This window comes from Chanodichthys erythropterus, chromosome 6 (assembly GCF_024489055.1).
Source record: "Chanodichthys erythropterus isolate Z2021 chromosome 6, ASM2448905v1, whole genome shotgun sequence".
Taxonomy (NCBI): Eukaryota; Metazoa; Chordata; class Actinopteri; order Cypriniformes; family Xenocyprididae; genus Chanodichthys; species Chanodichthys erythropterus.
Window position 1 is genome coordinate 33,915,348 of NC_090226.1, and position 15,977 is coordinate 33,931,324.

Below are 15,977 nucleotides of genomic sequence, written 5' to 3' on the forward strand. Positions count from 1 at the left end.
TTTGGTTAGACAGGAAAGTTTTCTTAACGGAAATAGAACATTAGTTTTTGATTTGTAGAATGTTATTCTAATGTTCTCAGAATGTTCCTCTAACCTCTTTAAACCGATATCACTACCTCACTGTACGTCAGTAATCATCAGCACACCCGCGACCCAGTATATGGATGCCTATAATCAGTATTATACAAAATATCTTGTTTTTATTTATTGTTTAATTAACAAAAATAACTGAATAATTACCTAAAAATAACCATTATGGAACGTTCTGTACAAGTTGTTTTTAGGTTATTTAAAAAATAAGCTAAAAAACATTCTGGGAACGTTATTTTATGGTTGCAAAAAGTAAAACCTAAAAAGAACGTTTCTAGTATTCGGTTAAAAATAAAATTAACCAAGCGGGAACCAAATACTAACATTAGGGGTAGGGATGGGTATCGAACCGGTTACAAATTTCCAAGAACCGTTGATTTAATAAGAAACGTGCATTTCGATTCTGCTTATCGGTTCCTTTGTGAGCATTTTAATGTGATTTTAAACCATTCAAGCGCAAGAGGATTCGCACGCTGTTTTATGTGCTGCATGCACAGAAAAAGTGATTTTAAAGGCACAATATGTAAGATTTTTTTTTAATTAAAATATCCAATAACCACTAAAGCAATATATTTTGTGTATTCACATTATCCCAGATGTTTCCAAGAATGTTTAAATCCAGAGAAATAATCAATTTTAACCAGTACATGGACCATATCCGTGTGTCGTCTATCAATGACAACACCAAAGGCGCTTTAATGTATTATCTGTTTTATTAGACAAGGGAACAACTGTTTGGATACATTCATGTTATATAGCTCAACACAGCAAGTCAGCAAGTATTAAATCAAATTTTCTTGATTTATAGCGAGTACCATGTTTTATCATGTCTAATATCGATCTGTCTTACTGCAGTGTGCAACAAGTCTCACAGCAGCTGCCGAATGAACACACAGAGTAGCATTATAACAACTTTCCGCACACAAATATATCTAATATGATAAAACAGCACTGCTTTACCCCACATATGACCGGAAGAAGAGGAAGCGACGACACTGGCATAATAAAAGCTCCACGACGTCACGGCGTCTTCATGCAAAGCCTTTGTTTGGAATAAGTGACCTAGTGGCAAAAATTACACATTGTGCTTTTAATGTGATTTTAAAGCATTCAAACTCAAAGAAGACTCCGTTTTCTGAAAACAAAACAAGCGCACAGAAAACCGCCTCTCATATATTGGATCCGTGCAGTTCTTAAAGTGACAGCAGCCTAATATTCCTGCTGCCGTCTCTATCATAACGTTAATCAAACAACATAATACAAAGAGAAAATTCACTCACTGTTCTTGGCTGAATAACTTTTGTAAAAAAAAAAAAAAAAAAAAAAAAAAAAAATGTATGTATTTTATTCATAAAGTGCAGTGTTGTTTTACATTTGATTAGTTTCTGTACCTGAATACCTAAAAATCTTAAAACACTTTATTTCAATCGTATCTTTGTTCAGTTGTATTTATTTGTGCAAAACCATAAGCAAAAGTTCCTTGTGTAAGTGTTCTTTAGCCTGTTGATTTTGTTCATGGTATTCAGCTACAATTAATGTTTTACAATAAGACATACAATAAAAAATATAAATGATATCTAAGGTTTTTTTTACCTTATTAGAATCAAAATCAGGAATCGATAAGAATCGGAATCAATAAGCAGAATCGGAATCGTTAAAATTCAAATGATACCCAATCCTACTTAGGGGAACGTTCTGTGTTTTCTGGGTCATCTTCTTTAGTGAAATTAAAGTTCAAATTGTTGAATCAAATGTAGGATAGACTAAAGACATGATTTAATAGTAACTCGAGATGAAAGAAGCAAATGCTCACAGACTGATTTGAGGCCTTTCAGATAATGTCACTGACGTGGAAACCCTTCTCCAGTCCCTATCACAGATACTCCACACCGAATGCTTTAAACTACATCACTCCCATGCCGTCCGCTGGCGTCTCTCTCAGTCATAAAGTGTTGTCCACATCCACGCCCAATGTCCACATGGTGAGCACCACACAGCCGGTCGACGAGGCTGCTTATCAGGTGAAACACTTTTCTATCCTCAAATCATCATTGCCTTTCAGGGCCAGATTTACTAAACGGGTCAAATGAGACCACAATCCTATAGAAGCAAGTTCTGCGGCTGATCTCAGACAATGAGCAAAATTAAAGAAGTCATTTACATAATGACCAGCACAATCTAAATAGAGCAGTGTATAATACATATAATGTGACTCGGCAAACGATATGTTATGCAAACGATAAATGGGTTAAGACATGCTTTCTTTGGGTGTTTAAAATGGCACCTTAGTAATAGTAAATGACAGGGAAACTCCTACAAATGCAAAAGCAATATGATCAGCTGCAGAAATAACTGTGTTCGCACTTTCCATCGTTAGTAAATCTGGCCCCAAGTTCTTTATTTGGATCCTAAACTCTGATAGTGTCTTCTCTCAAACATTTCCATATGTTAAACTTTACTTCCCTCTTTATTCACAGGAAGCCTTAGGGCGTGATGAATCAGGTAAGGGTTTTTCCTGACTCTTTCCTCAGAGATTTTACAGCAAAGCTATAAGGCTGAAGTCGTTCTTTGTCACATTCGTTCACAGGGAGCCCTCAAAATCTGAGCCCGACCGAGTGGCCCAAAACCCCGGCTCCGGCTCAGCGGGAGAAAGCGCCTTCAACCAATGCTCAGGAAAAAAGAATCGTAAGCGTACTTTACAGTAACCTTTCCCCGAGTCATGCTAGCTTGAATCAACAGATTATTCTACACTCTTAGAGAAAAAGTTTCTATAGAGAACTCTTGGGTTTTTAAAGAACTCTTGATGCCAGAAAGCTTCTATATAAGGAAATCAAGGTTCCGTAAAGAAGCTTTTCTTCTCAGAGTGTAGTTTAAACATGATTTCACTGTGGAGAAGGTTGAAACATGAGCTGATGGTCCAGTGGTTTGTTCATTGGTCACCAGCGTCCACGAGAGAAGAGAGATTCCAACTACTATTGGGAGATCAAGACCACCGAGGTGATTCTGCTCTCCAGGATCGGCTCAGGCTCGTTCGGCACCGTCTTCAAAGGGAAGTGGCACGGTAAGAGTTCTTTCTCATCCTGGTTTCAGGGGTTCCACAGTGTTGTTTTGTTTTCAAATTGTATTTAATGTATGGTTAATGTATCTAATACCATGATGTGCAACAGTATGGCACCTGTTAATGGGTGGATATATTAGGCAGCAAGTGAACATTAGAAGCAGGAAAAATGGGCAAGTGTAAGGATTTAGGAGTTTGACAAGGGCCAAATTGTGATGGCTAGACGACTGGGTCAGAGCATTTCCAAAACTGCAGCTCTTGTGGGGTGTTCCCGGTCTGCAGTGGTCAGTATCTATCAAAAGTGCTCCAAGGAAGGAACAGTGGTGACCCGGCAACAGGGTCATGGGCGGCAGAGGCTCATTGATGGCAGGCCTGTGTGGTCCGATCCAACAGACGAGCTGCTGTAGCTCAGATTGCTCAAGAAGTTAATGCTGGTTCTGATAGAAAGGTGTCAGAATACACAGTGCATCAGTTTGTTGCGTATGGAGCTGCAGACCAGTCAGGGTGCCCATGCTGACCTCTGTCCACCGCCGAAAGAGCTAACAGTGACACATGAGCATCAGAACTGGACCACGGAGCAATGGAAGAAGGTGGCCTGGTCTGATGAATTCTTTTACATCACGTGGATGGCCGGGTGTGTGTGCATCTCTTACCTGGGGAACACATGACACCAGGATGGACTAAGAAGGGAAGAAGGCAAGCCGGCGGAGGCAGTGTGATGGTTTGGGCAATGTTCTTCTGGGAAACCTTGGGTCCTGCCATCCATGTGGATGTTACTTTGACACGTACCACCTACCTAAGCATTGTTGAGACCATGTACGCCCTCTCATGGAAATGGTATTCCCTGGTGGCTGTGGCCTCTTTCAGCAGGATGATGCTCCTGACACAAAGAAAAAATGGTTCAGGAATGGTTTGAGGAGCACAACAACGAGTTTGAGGTGTTGACTTGACCTCCAAATTCTCCAGATCTCAATTCAATCGAGCATCTGTGGGATGTGTTGAACAATCAGGTCTGATCTATGGAGGATCGGAAGTCCGTCAACTTACAGAACTTAAAGGATCTACTGCCAACATCATATTTATAACTGAGGGAAATATAATACTTAAGTTATTTTATTATGAGTTGTATTGTCTTTTCAGGTGATGTTGCTGTAAAGATTTTAAAGGTGACGGATCCCACACCAGAGCAGTTACAGGCCTTTCGCAATGAAGTGGCTGTTCTCAGGTAAACCAACAGCACAACCCAAGTCAAATGATTCCATTATTCCCAAAAATGAGTTTAAACACTTTAATCTTGGTTCAGTGCCAGAGTCTGTTCTACACTGCCAACATGCATTAGATTTGATCCCACTGAAGTTGTTTCTGTTGTTGTTGTTTCAGGAAAACCAGGCACGTCAATATTGTTTTGTTTATGGGATACATGACCAAGGAAAATCTGGCCATTGTGACGCAGTGGTGTGAAGGAAGTAGCCTCTACAAACATCTGCACGTGCAAGAGACGGACTTCCAGATGTTTCAGCTGATCGACATTGCCAGACAGACGGCTCAGGGCATGGAGTGAGTGTTTGGATCCGCTGATTGATTATAGGTTAATGAAGGGTGAGGGGTCCAGCCCTGATCAAAACACACCTGAAGCAGCTATTCAAGGTTTTAGGTATCACATCTCAAAGGTGTGTGTGCTGACGCAGGGCTAAACCAACACTTCTCAACCATTATATTATTTGCTACATGCAAATTATAACATGCAACTAACCAAATAATCCTCTATGGTTCAGATAGGAAAATTAGCAAGCTTTTCATCCTTCAAAACTAGGGGAAAATGCTTCCTTACATCAGTGTTTTTGTTGTTCATGTCAAAGGCTGTGCATCTGAAGAAACTCAATGGTATTTTGGCATAAATTGATCTGTTGCTTTTTAGAGGCTAGTGAACTAACAAGAGCAAAACTACACACAGTAAATGCAAATGCAACATAAATTACACTAAACACAGATCTCTAAGTAAACATGAGTTTTGCCGATCGTGTGTGGTGGAAAACAATTGAAATTCAAGAAATGTTTAGAAGCTGAAATTGTCAGTATTTTAATTCATCCCATGTCTTTAATAATTTTGTTACCGTTCATGGTAGCGTAACATTCAGATCTGTGTTCTGATCCAGAGAGAGCCGTTGTCATGTATAGGTATGAGCTTCACAGTCTTTTCAACCACACAGTATCATTATTTCTGTCTTAGAATAATTCAAATTATCACAGAAGTACTGGGATAAAAGTTTATAGTTCAGATATACACACTGATGTCTACATTAGTGATTACTAAATCACCTTTTGAAAGAAACTTGATGCTTCAAATAAAGATTGTATCAATTACTTTGTTACACCAGCAGTTGACGACAAGTTATGTCACAGAAAAATTTATTTATCATTGAATCATTAATTTGAGATTTGTTCAAAAACACTGATTCATCCAGTAATGAAACAAGTGAAGTCTTTATGAGTGAGTCACTGAATCATTCATTTAAGATATTTGTTCAAAAATGCTGATTCATCCAGGAATGAAGCAAGTGAAGCCTTTGAGTCATTGAATCATTCATTTAAGAGATTAATTCAAACACTGATTCAACCAGTAATGAAACAAGTGAAGTCTTTAAGAGTGAGTCATTGAATCACTCATTCAAGTGATTTGTTCACAAATGCTGATTCACCCAGTAATGAATCAAGTGAAGTATTTAGGCTTGTTCGAGATGCATCAGAACATGCATATGACATCAAAGTTTTCAAAGTAACCGAAAGCGATTCAAAAGTATAAGGAGTCATATGCTCTCCAAACGCTCTCATGGTGCTTTGATATCATATGCCGATCGGTCTGCACAGCGCCAGTGCATCTCAAACAAACCTATTGAATGGTTCATTCAAGAGAATTGTTCAAACACACTGATTCATCCAGTAATGAAACCAGTCTTTATGAGTGAGTCATTGAATCATTCATTTAAGAGATTCATTCAAAACACTGTTTCATCCAGTAATGAAACAAGTGAAGTCTTTATGAGTGAGTTAAACTGATTTATAAAAATAATAATTATAATAAACAAGTGCGGCTAATAACATTTTGTCAGACCCTCTAGTAAAGCACGTTATTTTGTTTAGTTGTCTATCCAGAATCATGGGAAAATATACACTACTGTTCAAATGTTTAAATTTTTACAATATATTCACATAGAAAATGGCAATTTTAAATTGTAATAATATTTCACAGTTTTTACTGTATTTTTGATCAAATAAATGCAGCCTTGGTGAAAAAATCCAAACATTTGAATGGTAGTGTATATGATTATTGATGCATTTGATGCGTTCAGGCTGTCATTCTGTTCAAATTTGGACACGTTTGTGTGATAGTTGTAGTGTACTTCACTAAAAATAAACAAGAATTGGCACACTGCCACTCCCAAAAATCAATTTATTAAAATATAAGCAAGCAACATTTCAACCCAAAGGTCTTCGTCAGGCAATCGACGAGGTATTGCAACACAATGAAGACTCACGGCACAGCGTTCTGTCTTAGTGTTTGATGGCATAGTGTATTTTCAGTAACAGATTCACATTTTGAGCTCATGATACCATCAGCTATTGATAGAAATGCAGCCAGGTTTAAAAATAGAACAAAATAGGGTGGTGTTTACATGTAAACTCAGAGGTGGTTTTGTCAGTTAACTCCTAATGGTTTCCTTTACCAGCATGCTTATCATGTCTAACATATACATAATATATAGAATTAAAATAACTCTTCATATCTTCTCTCTTCTAGTTACCTACATGCAAAAAATATCATCCATCGAGACATGAAGTCAAACAGTATCTTTTACCATCTTGTCCATTTTACGTTTTCTTATTTCTGTAACTTATACTCAACTTCATACTTTATTTTTGAAGCATGTTGCAGTATGTGTAGATATGAATACAGATCTTATGGCATCATAAATTCCCTTAACGGGATGCTCAGATATCTTCCTGCATGAAGGATTGACGGTGAAGATCGGTGATTTCGGTCTGGCCACAGTCAAAGCACGCTGGAGCGGCTCTCATCGGGTGGAGCAGCCGTCAGGATCCGTCCTCTGGATGGTGCGTTAAACCCCGTTTAAGATACAATACACACATGCTATATGTTACTCTCTGTGCTTACAGAATCAGTTCAGACTGTCAGTATAAATGTGTGGCCACTAGGGGAAATGCTGTTGTTGGTAACGCTTTACAATACGGTTCCATTTGTTAACAATAAACAATAATACTACAGCATTTATTAATATTGGCCAATGTTAATTTCAACATGTATTTTTTAAATCAAAAGTTAATGCACGGTTTACTAACATACTATTGTATTTTTAACTAACATTAACAAAGATTATCTAGATGAGTAAAGTTAGATGACAAAGTTAGATGTTGGCTTGACAAAGCCAGGTCTGAAAGTGTAAAAATACTTTGAAAAGCTTGAGGTTTGAAGGTTTTACTCAAAAGAAAAAATATCCTAGCATGTTTTAACATGTTTCTAGCATGTGTTAGCATGATCCTGGCATGTTTTAATACATTAGTAGCATGAATTAATGGTCGGTGTCAAATCAGTTAATTGCGATTAATCACGTCTCACATAAGTTTTAAAATATAAATATTAGGGCTGTCAACAATTAAAAATTTTAATCTAATTAATGAGATTAATTAATCACAATTTAATCGCACTAACAGTAATTACCCCCGCCCCCCTCAAAAAAATAAAATGATTTAGTCATAATTGTGTAAAGCATCAAATAAATATTACAAAAGTAGATTCGGAACGATTTTTTTTTTTTTTTTTTTTTTTTGATTCAACATATAATTTAATTTATTACATATATATCTTTATATTTATTAATATGGAAATGTGATGTTTTTTTTTTTTTTACGAAATTATAAGAAACTAAAACTGCCAGTAGGTGGTGGTAAATGTCTAATTCATTCAGTTCGTTCAAACAGCTGATTCATTCAGGAGTGAAGTCTAAAATAACACAATATTAACTTATATTAAAGGGTTAGTTCACCCAAAAATGAAAATTCTGTCATTTATTATTCACACTCATGTCGTTCCACACACGTAAGACCTTCATTCATCTTCAGAACACAAATTAAGATATTTTTGATGAAATCCGATGGCTCCGTGAGGCCTCCATAGGGAGCAATGACATTTCCTCTCTCAAGATCCATTAATGTACTAAAAACATATTTAAATCAGTTCATGTGAGTACAGTGGTTCAATATTAATATTATAAAGCCATGAGAATGTTTTTGGTGCGCCCAAAAAATAAAATAATGACTTATATAGTGATGGCGATTTCAAAACACTGCTTCAGGAAGCTTCGGAGCGTTACGAATCTTTTGTGTCGAATCAGCGGTTCGGAGCGCCAAAGTCACGTGATTTCAGCAGTTTGGCGGTTTGATGTGCGATCCGAATCATGATTTGACACAAAAGATTCATAACGCTCCGAAGCTTACTGAAGCAGTGTTATGAAATCGGCAAGTAGCTAGCATGCATTAACGTCCTAGGATAGTCATTAAGCTTTGCTAGTGATAGCTTAAATACTGTTTAAGTCTTATTGTACAAAAGTGTTGACCCCCTCAATCAGTTTTGATCGTCCGATTTACGAAAACCATAAGTCAGATCAGTTAGAAAAGATATACCGAGTGTGAAGGTCTGACCTGAGTTTGGTGGCTGCAGCTTGAAAGCTCTAGAAGGAGATACTGTTTAAAATTTAGTCTCAGAAGAAGCTTAAATAGTAGATATTTGTCAAGCCAATATAATAAATGCTTTAAAAATATATTGCTCAATAATAGATGATCATGGCCGTTTGTCAGTATGCGTTCTTAATTCACTCAAAAATTAAAATTATCCCATGATTTTTTTTAAATTTTTTTTTTTAAATTTAAATTTAAATTCTTAAAACTTGTTTCCAGGTTAAATTTGATTTTTAAATCAAAAATTGTAGGCGTGGTCTCAGACTTTTTCCCTGATGATGATCTGAGTTATACATAATAAGAAATAATGTTTTATTGCTTTTACTTGCTTCTTTAGGCTCCCGAGGTCATCCGGATGCAGGACAACAACCCGTACAGTTTTCAGTCGGATGTGTACTCGTACGGTATCGTCCTGTATGAGCTGATGACAGGAGAACTGCCATATTCTATGGTTGCAAATAGAGACCAGGTGAGATTAATGTCAAAATCACATGATCATGGATCTTGAACATTGAGCTACCAGTTTGCCATGAATAACAGTTTTGACTTTTAGATACTTGCTTTGTAGATATTTTTTAGAGTGCCCCTATTATTCCCTTTCATGTAGTGTGTAATAAAGCTGTTTTTGAATGGAAAAGTTCTGCAAAGTTTCAAAGATAAATTGAGTTTTTGTCTCCTAAAAGAAAGAATCGATTCTGAACTGAAACGAGTCGTCAGTAATTCAGTCTCACTTCCTGCTGAACCTTGTAACTAATTTGCATAATGCCCGCCTCTGTTCTTGATTGGCTGATCAGCGTCTCTTTGCCCCGCCCTCAATCACTGTAGTTGTATCTGAGACTGGAAGAGTTTGGTTCGTGTCGTTCATGTCTCTGTTTTTTGCTGAGATTGATACGGTAAAACCGACGCCATCGTTACTGTTCGTATCACTGCGAATCCAGAGCTGAGGTTCAGATATGATAATGAACGTTTGGTTTCTGACCAATCAGAGCAGAGCAGCTCCCAGAAAGGCGGGGTTTAGAGAGACCGAATCCTTGATGGAAGCGTTTCAGACACTGAGAGAAAAGAGCTGATGCTGCAGTGGATATTATGAGAGAATTAAAGTGTTTTTGATCCTGGATGAATGTGAACCTGTTGTAGGAGACGAGAAACAACATTACAAACCTTTAAAATAGCATAATATCATTAGAAACAGGAGTCTTAAGGAGTAAATGTCATGAAAACTGGCAAGAGTTGTAAATTTTTTTAAGAAAATTAAGCTTTTTTTAGAGAACCTAAAAAATTGTATGCGTTTCACATTATTTTTATGTCAATTAAGTACATTTGAAACCTCAAATAGTAATGTAGATCATAATAGAATGAGCTTCATTTTTTCAGATTATAAGATTCGCTCTCAGAGACTCCTGTTGTAGACTAGCGTTAAACACTCATGTTATTATACAGCATTAGCTGCAGTGCATGATAAAGGCATTGCATCAGTATTCAGAGTGACTGAAGTTGTTCTGTGAGCTCATGAAGTGTTTGGCAGTGAGCCGGAGCGCTCTGGACGCTCACCCTCCAGCCCGGCGGCTAAATTTAGGTGCCCAAAGGCTAAAGGTCCATTTTTAAAACCAGTCACTGGTTGTGTAGCCTGTAAAGCAGCTTTGTTGTGTGAAATGAGAGGCGAAATGAAGGTGATTTTAAGTTATATTAGGTGAACTTCTAGGAAGCAGCAATATTACGGTTCAAAGTCTGTTAGTTGAGTAAACCTCTTACTCAAAGTATTAAACTCCTATTTTTTAATGTTTTTGAAAGAAGTCTCTTCTGCTCACCAAGGCTGCGTTGATTTAATAAAAAATACAGTAAAAATTGTGAAATATTATTACAATTTAAATCAGCTGTTTTCTATGTGAATATATATAGTAAAGTGTAATTTATATCCTGTGATCAAAGCTGAATTTTCAGCATCATTGGTAGTGTACGTCCCTATCGTTTGCACGATAAAGCACCATTCACATTGTGCAAAAGATGTAAAAATCTAGTTCCCCTTTTTTCATTTTAAGCATATAATAAGGTTCTTTCCTGTTTCTTTGTTTAGATCATCTTTATGGTGGGTAGAGGTTATCTGACCCCTGACCTCAGTAAACTGTATAAGAGCTGTCCTAAAGCTATGAAGAGACTCGTCGCTGACTGCATCCAGAAGTCCAAAGACGACAGACCGCTGTTTCCACAGGTAACGTCACTGCAGAGAAGAGCTGCACGATTAATCGCAAAAAAATAAAGATCTTATTCCTAAATGGCAGCGATTCGACTCTATTAAAGCTTTGACAAGTGTTTCTGATCCAGAGAAACGGTCTTTTCAATCACACAGGATCATTATTTCTGTCTCACAATAATTCAGATTATCACAGAAGTACTGCGATAAAAGTTTATAGTTCAGATATAAACACTGATGTCTACAGTAGTGATCAAAATAGAGTAAATCATCTTTAAAAAAGTAACTTGAAGATTGGTTAAACAATATATTAGTCATTGAATCATTCATTCAAGAGATTCGTTTCAAAATGCTGATTCGTTCAGTAATGAAATGAGTCTTTACGAGTGAGTCATTGAATCATTCATTCAAACTGATTTTTAAAAAAAATAAATAATTAGTTCAAATTAGGGCTGTCAAGTGATAAACATTTTTTATCTAATTAATTGCACAATGTGGTTATTAATCTAATTAATAGTGAATAAATCGCAATTCAAATTTGGCTGAGAAATTACCCCTTAAAGATCATTTAAATTCATTATTGTGTTAAACAAGAAAAGCAAATAGACATTACAAAAAGTAGCTTTAGAAAAAAAAAGTTTTTATTTGATTCAACATAAAATGTATTACATGTAAACTTTTAGGCTTTAAAAACCATAAGGATTTATTTATGGTTGAACTATACCTTTGATTTTTTTTATAATATGAAAATATGAAATAATTATTTATTATAATCAGTAGGTGGCGGTAAATGTCTAAATGAATAAATCATTGAGTCCTTCATTAGATTTGTTCAAGCAGCTGATTCATTCAGGAATTAAGCAAATGGCTCTCTTTATGAGAGTCATTGAATCATTTGTTCACCCGATTGAATCGCTCAAAACGCCGATTCATTCAGAAAGGAAGCTCTGCTGTGTGTTGCTCGGAGACTCACAACAATTCTGCTCTGACTTTATAGGTAATATTTTCATTGGCAAAATTGAGCAAAAGCAGACAATATTGTGTCTAAAATATAACGCAATATTAACTTATTTATTAAACTGTTGTTTAAAGTCAATATCACATTTGCTATTCTGGACAGGAAAACAACTTGTGTGATATTGTGCTCGTTACTCCTGTGATTATTGCTTAACTATATCGTTACACAAATATGAGACCACTCATACAGGGGCATTTTTGCCCTGATATCTTGAATTTTAGGGGCATATAACTGCATTCTATAGTGAGCTGTTCACCTGCTTCATGTTTTGGTGCGTTAAATGCGTTAATAATTTAGTGCATTAAATAGACAGCCCTAGTTCAAATGAATTATTTTTTAAATAGGCTGCAGCAGATAACATTGTGTCAGAACCTCATGTAAATGTCATGTTATTTTGTTCAAAATCGTGGGAGAATCTTGATCTCCATTTTATACAAAAACAACAACAACAAAAAAAATTATTTATTAATTTATTTATATTTTAATTCAGAATATTTGTGAGTATTTTGGATTCAGGAGAGAGGATGTGTCAGAGAGCAAGGTCATTTGCAAGACCTGTGAGATTGCAACAGAACAGGGCAATACAATAAACCTGTTGCAGCATTAGAAACGGCGGCATAAAAAACTGTATGATCAATGCATGACAAAATCCATTGAAACGAACAAAAGCACACCTCAAAGCCAGCCTGAACAAGTATTCATTGTTCAAGCATTTGCAGGCATCATGCCTTATGAGAAGGCACAAAGAAATTGCAGACGTGATCACCTAACATATATGCAAAGACATGGTGCCTGCAGACATCGTCAGTAAAGACTAATACAAACACTCGACAAAAGATACCAAAGTCTGTTTATCAAGCTGTTAATACTATGTTATTTAATTGTGAAATGTTTTGTTATGCACTTCTTGTGCACTGAATACATTTAAAATGTAGCATATTTGAAAAAGCAAAATAAATAAATAAAATCGAAACTGCAATATTAAAAAAAATCGCAATATGATTATGTTGACCATATTGCACAGCCCTAATATAAAATATAATCAGTGCTTATGTTAAAAATAAATAAATAACAGATGTCCTGCAACAAATATTCACTCTTCAACTTTAAATAAAAAACATCCATTCATTCCCAAAAGTAAAATGTGTAGTAAAATACATTTTCAACTATTTAGATGACAAAACAACTTTGCATAAATATAATGCCTTATAGTAATATTATGAAAATTTGATTAATAATAATGCATTTTTATTGTAATGCTCAAGTAGTAATTACCATGTCAAAAAGCATAAATAAATTAAATTTGTTCCGTGCATTATCAAAAAGAAATGAAATTATCCTTGGGGTCGATCTAAATGATTTAAATCATTTTTTTTTTCAGTTATAGACAATAAAAATGTCTTAACTGTCATAAAAATAATGTCTAAAATAGCTTATGATTTGTTGTATTTTGGGATAAGTATGATGTGTAAATGTTCTCATTTTGTTAAATTTGAACCGCTTCAAATGTTCGGCCCTTATATGTGTTTTAGAGCTGTTTATTATGATCTTCTCTTGTTTTAAATCAACTACAGCTGTTGGTTATTAAGTATTAGCTCTCATGGACGGCAGTTATGAACAACATCTTCATGTAATGACAGTGTTTGACTGCATCACTGACGGATCGCTGTGTGTTCCTGTCTTTCACAGATCCTGTCCTCGATCGAGCTGCTCCAGCACTCGCTCCCCAAAATCAACCGCAGCGCGTCCGAGCCGTCGCTCCACAGAGCCTCGCACACCGAGGACATCAACGTCTGCACTCTCGCGCTTTCATCCGCCTTCAAGTGAAGCGTCGCGCTCGCTTCAGCCCAGGACACGTTAGCAATCGGTCGGCAAACATACTCCAGCTATCGGCGGACACAGTGTTGGTCATTTATGTGCTTCGTCTAATATAGTCCGTGTGTTAAGTCAAGAATTTCAGTTGATCTCTCTTCCCGTCTGCCGGAAGGGAACAGCCAATCGCACTTTCTTTACACGGTTCACCTGTTGTGTCTAGCTGTATGGCAAAGTTTGAGTGGGAAATACCCAGAATAATCACGCGAACTGCCGCTTTCTCATGAATCCTACAATCATGTGTGGCTGAAATGACGTGTAAATATTCCCTAAGTGCCAGTGTGCCGTGTGCCGGATGTGTGTTTTTATCAGCCGTACAGGGATCACTTCATGATCACGTGTCTCTTTGACTTTGAGTATGTTACAAAAATCAAAGAAGAGTGGGTATTAACTTTATTATAAAACTTGTTAAGGATTCGTTTTTTTTTCTTTTTTTGTTTCAGCTTGTTACTGCTTGTCATGGAGAATTAACTTGTTAACTTGACAGATTGTTTATGCATTGTATTTTAATAAAATTAAGTTAAATACACCACATAAGCTGTTTTTTTTTTTTAATTATTCATACTTAGTATGGAGCTTTGAGTGGATTATTGGGGTTCAAGCGCTTTAAGGCCTTTAAGCACATGAGTAAAAAAGGTATTATGTAACCACTTAAATAAGGGATAGAAAAGATCATTTACACTCAATACAGGGTGTATTTTTAATATTTAATAAGAAAATATGGTTTTTGCATCTTTTTAACAGTTACAGCGCCACCTATGGGCTGATCTTCATAAAAGGTTGCATGCTTATTCAGAATCATGTCGCATGTGCTCACCTAATGACGCAAAAGTCTGATTTTTCATTTAGGAATGATGGCTTTTTTCTACACTTGGCCTCGCCCCTTTTTCTAAATGACCCTATTATAGCTAACCAAAGGCCAAAGTTCAAAAATGTTTCGACTTGGAGAGTCGAGAATTGTGCTGTAGTGCTTTTATTGAGGTTGAGTGAAAAACATGACTAGTTTGCAAAAGTAGGTTTTTCAAATAATCTCCAATATTTAATAAACTATATATAATTAGAATTAATTTTGAAGTGTAATTAAGTGTCAACAATGAGATTATGTGGTTTTTATAATCAATTAACACTGCTTTTGTCATATTTTACAAGATGGACAAAATTTGTCACCAAAAAGTCATTCGGTTTAACCAAAATTTCGGTTTTACCGAATGACACTTTTGGTTATACAGAATGATGATATTTTCAAACAATGCTAACAGGCTGATATCTAGCTAGCTGGCAATCAAATATTTTATATTTAGTACAAGTTTTTAAAATATTACAGCATTTTCCATGTTTTATTGCGGTTGCACCGAATGACCTGATTTTTCGGGACATGCGTATGATCAAGTGAAACCATGAATTTTTCAAATAGTTAAGAGAGAGTTTGTTACTTTGCTTCATGACCATGTGGTCCTTTGCAGGTGTCTGAATGATGTCACGTCCTGTCACATGATACTGACCGCATGACTTGATCTAAAAAGGTCCCTTTATATCGGTTACTCTGAATGACAATGAAACTCATTCTTTCTCATAACAAAGCAACGATTTCCACACATAATTTTAAAACCATTTTGCACTATGTTGATATATGATGTTATAAAATCATGGCAGAATAAAATAATATATATATTTATTACATTTTAAGATATTTTAATCACAAATGAAATGGCTGTATTGGCTTTTGGACGGTAACACCGAATGACTTTAATCGAATCTTTAAAATACCTTTTATATGTAGCAAAAATATAATTAAAACTTTTTGGATTCAATAAAAGAGATCTAGTTCTTCTACCTTACATGCTTTGGATGTCATATCTTTGTTTTCTTCTTATTATTAAGGCCTTTGGACAGAAAAATGACCTGTCACGTCATTAACCCAGTATCATATGGTATGAATATTGTGTGCATGTATGAAAAATCACATTACAATCATTTATGCGCCTGAAAAACGC

The 15,977-nt window shown here is 35.9% G+C and overlaps 1 protein-coding gene across 3 annotated transcripts in view; it reads left to right on the plus strand.

The window, feature by feature from the left end:
- The window catches only part of raf1b (Raf-1 proto-oncogene, serine/threonine kinase b), a 29,549-nt gene extending 15,041 nt beyond the window's left edge, over positions 1-14,508 (plus strand). For all 3 annotated transcript variants that reach the window (XM_067388738.1, XM_067388739.1, XM_067388740.1), the window contains 11 exons: positions 1,958-2,111; positions 2,568-2,592; positions 2,678-2,775; positions 3,034-3,151; positions 4,289-4,373; positions 4,529-4,705; positions 6,948-6,994; positions 7,143-7,261; positions 9,240-9,371; positions 10,977-11,111; positions 13,801-14,508. In XM_067388738.1, the coding sequence (XP_067244839.1) occupies positions 1,958-2,111; positions 2,568-2,592; positions 2,678-2,775; positions 3,034-3,151; positions 4,289-4,373; positions 4,529-4,705; positions 6,948-6,994; positions 7,143-7,261; positions 9,240-9,371; positions 10,977-11,111; positions 13,801-13,938 (1,228 nt within the window). In that variant the 3' untranslated portion in view covers positions 13,939-14,508. The remainder of the gene's footprint in view (positions 1-1,957; positions 2,112-2,567; positions 2,593-2,677; positions 2,776-3,033; positions 3,152-4,288; positions 4,374-4,528; positions 4,706-6,947; positions 6,995-7,142; positions 7,262-9,239; positions 9,372-10,976; positions 11,112-13,800) is intronic.
- The last annotated feature ends 1,469 nt before the right edge of the window (positions 14,509-15,977 follow it).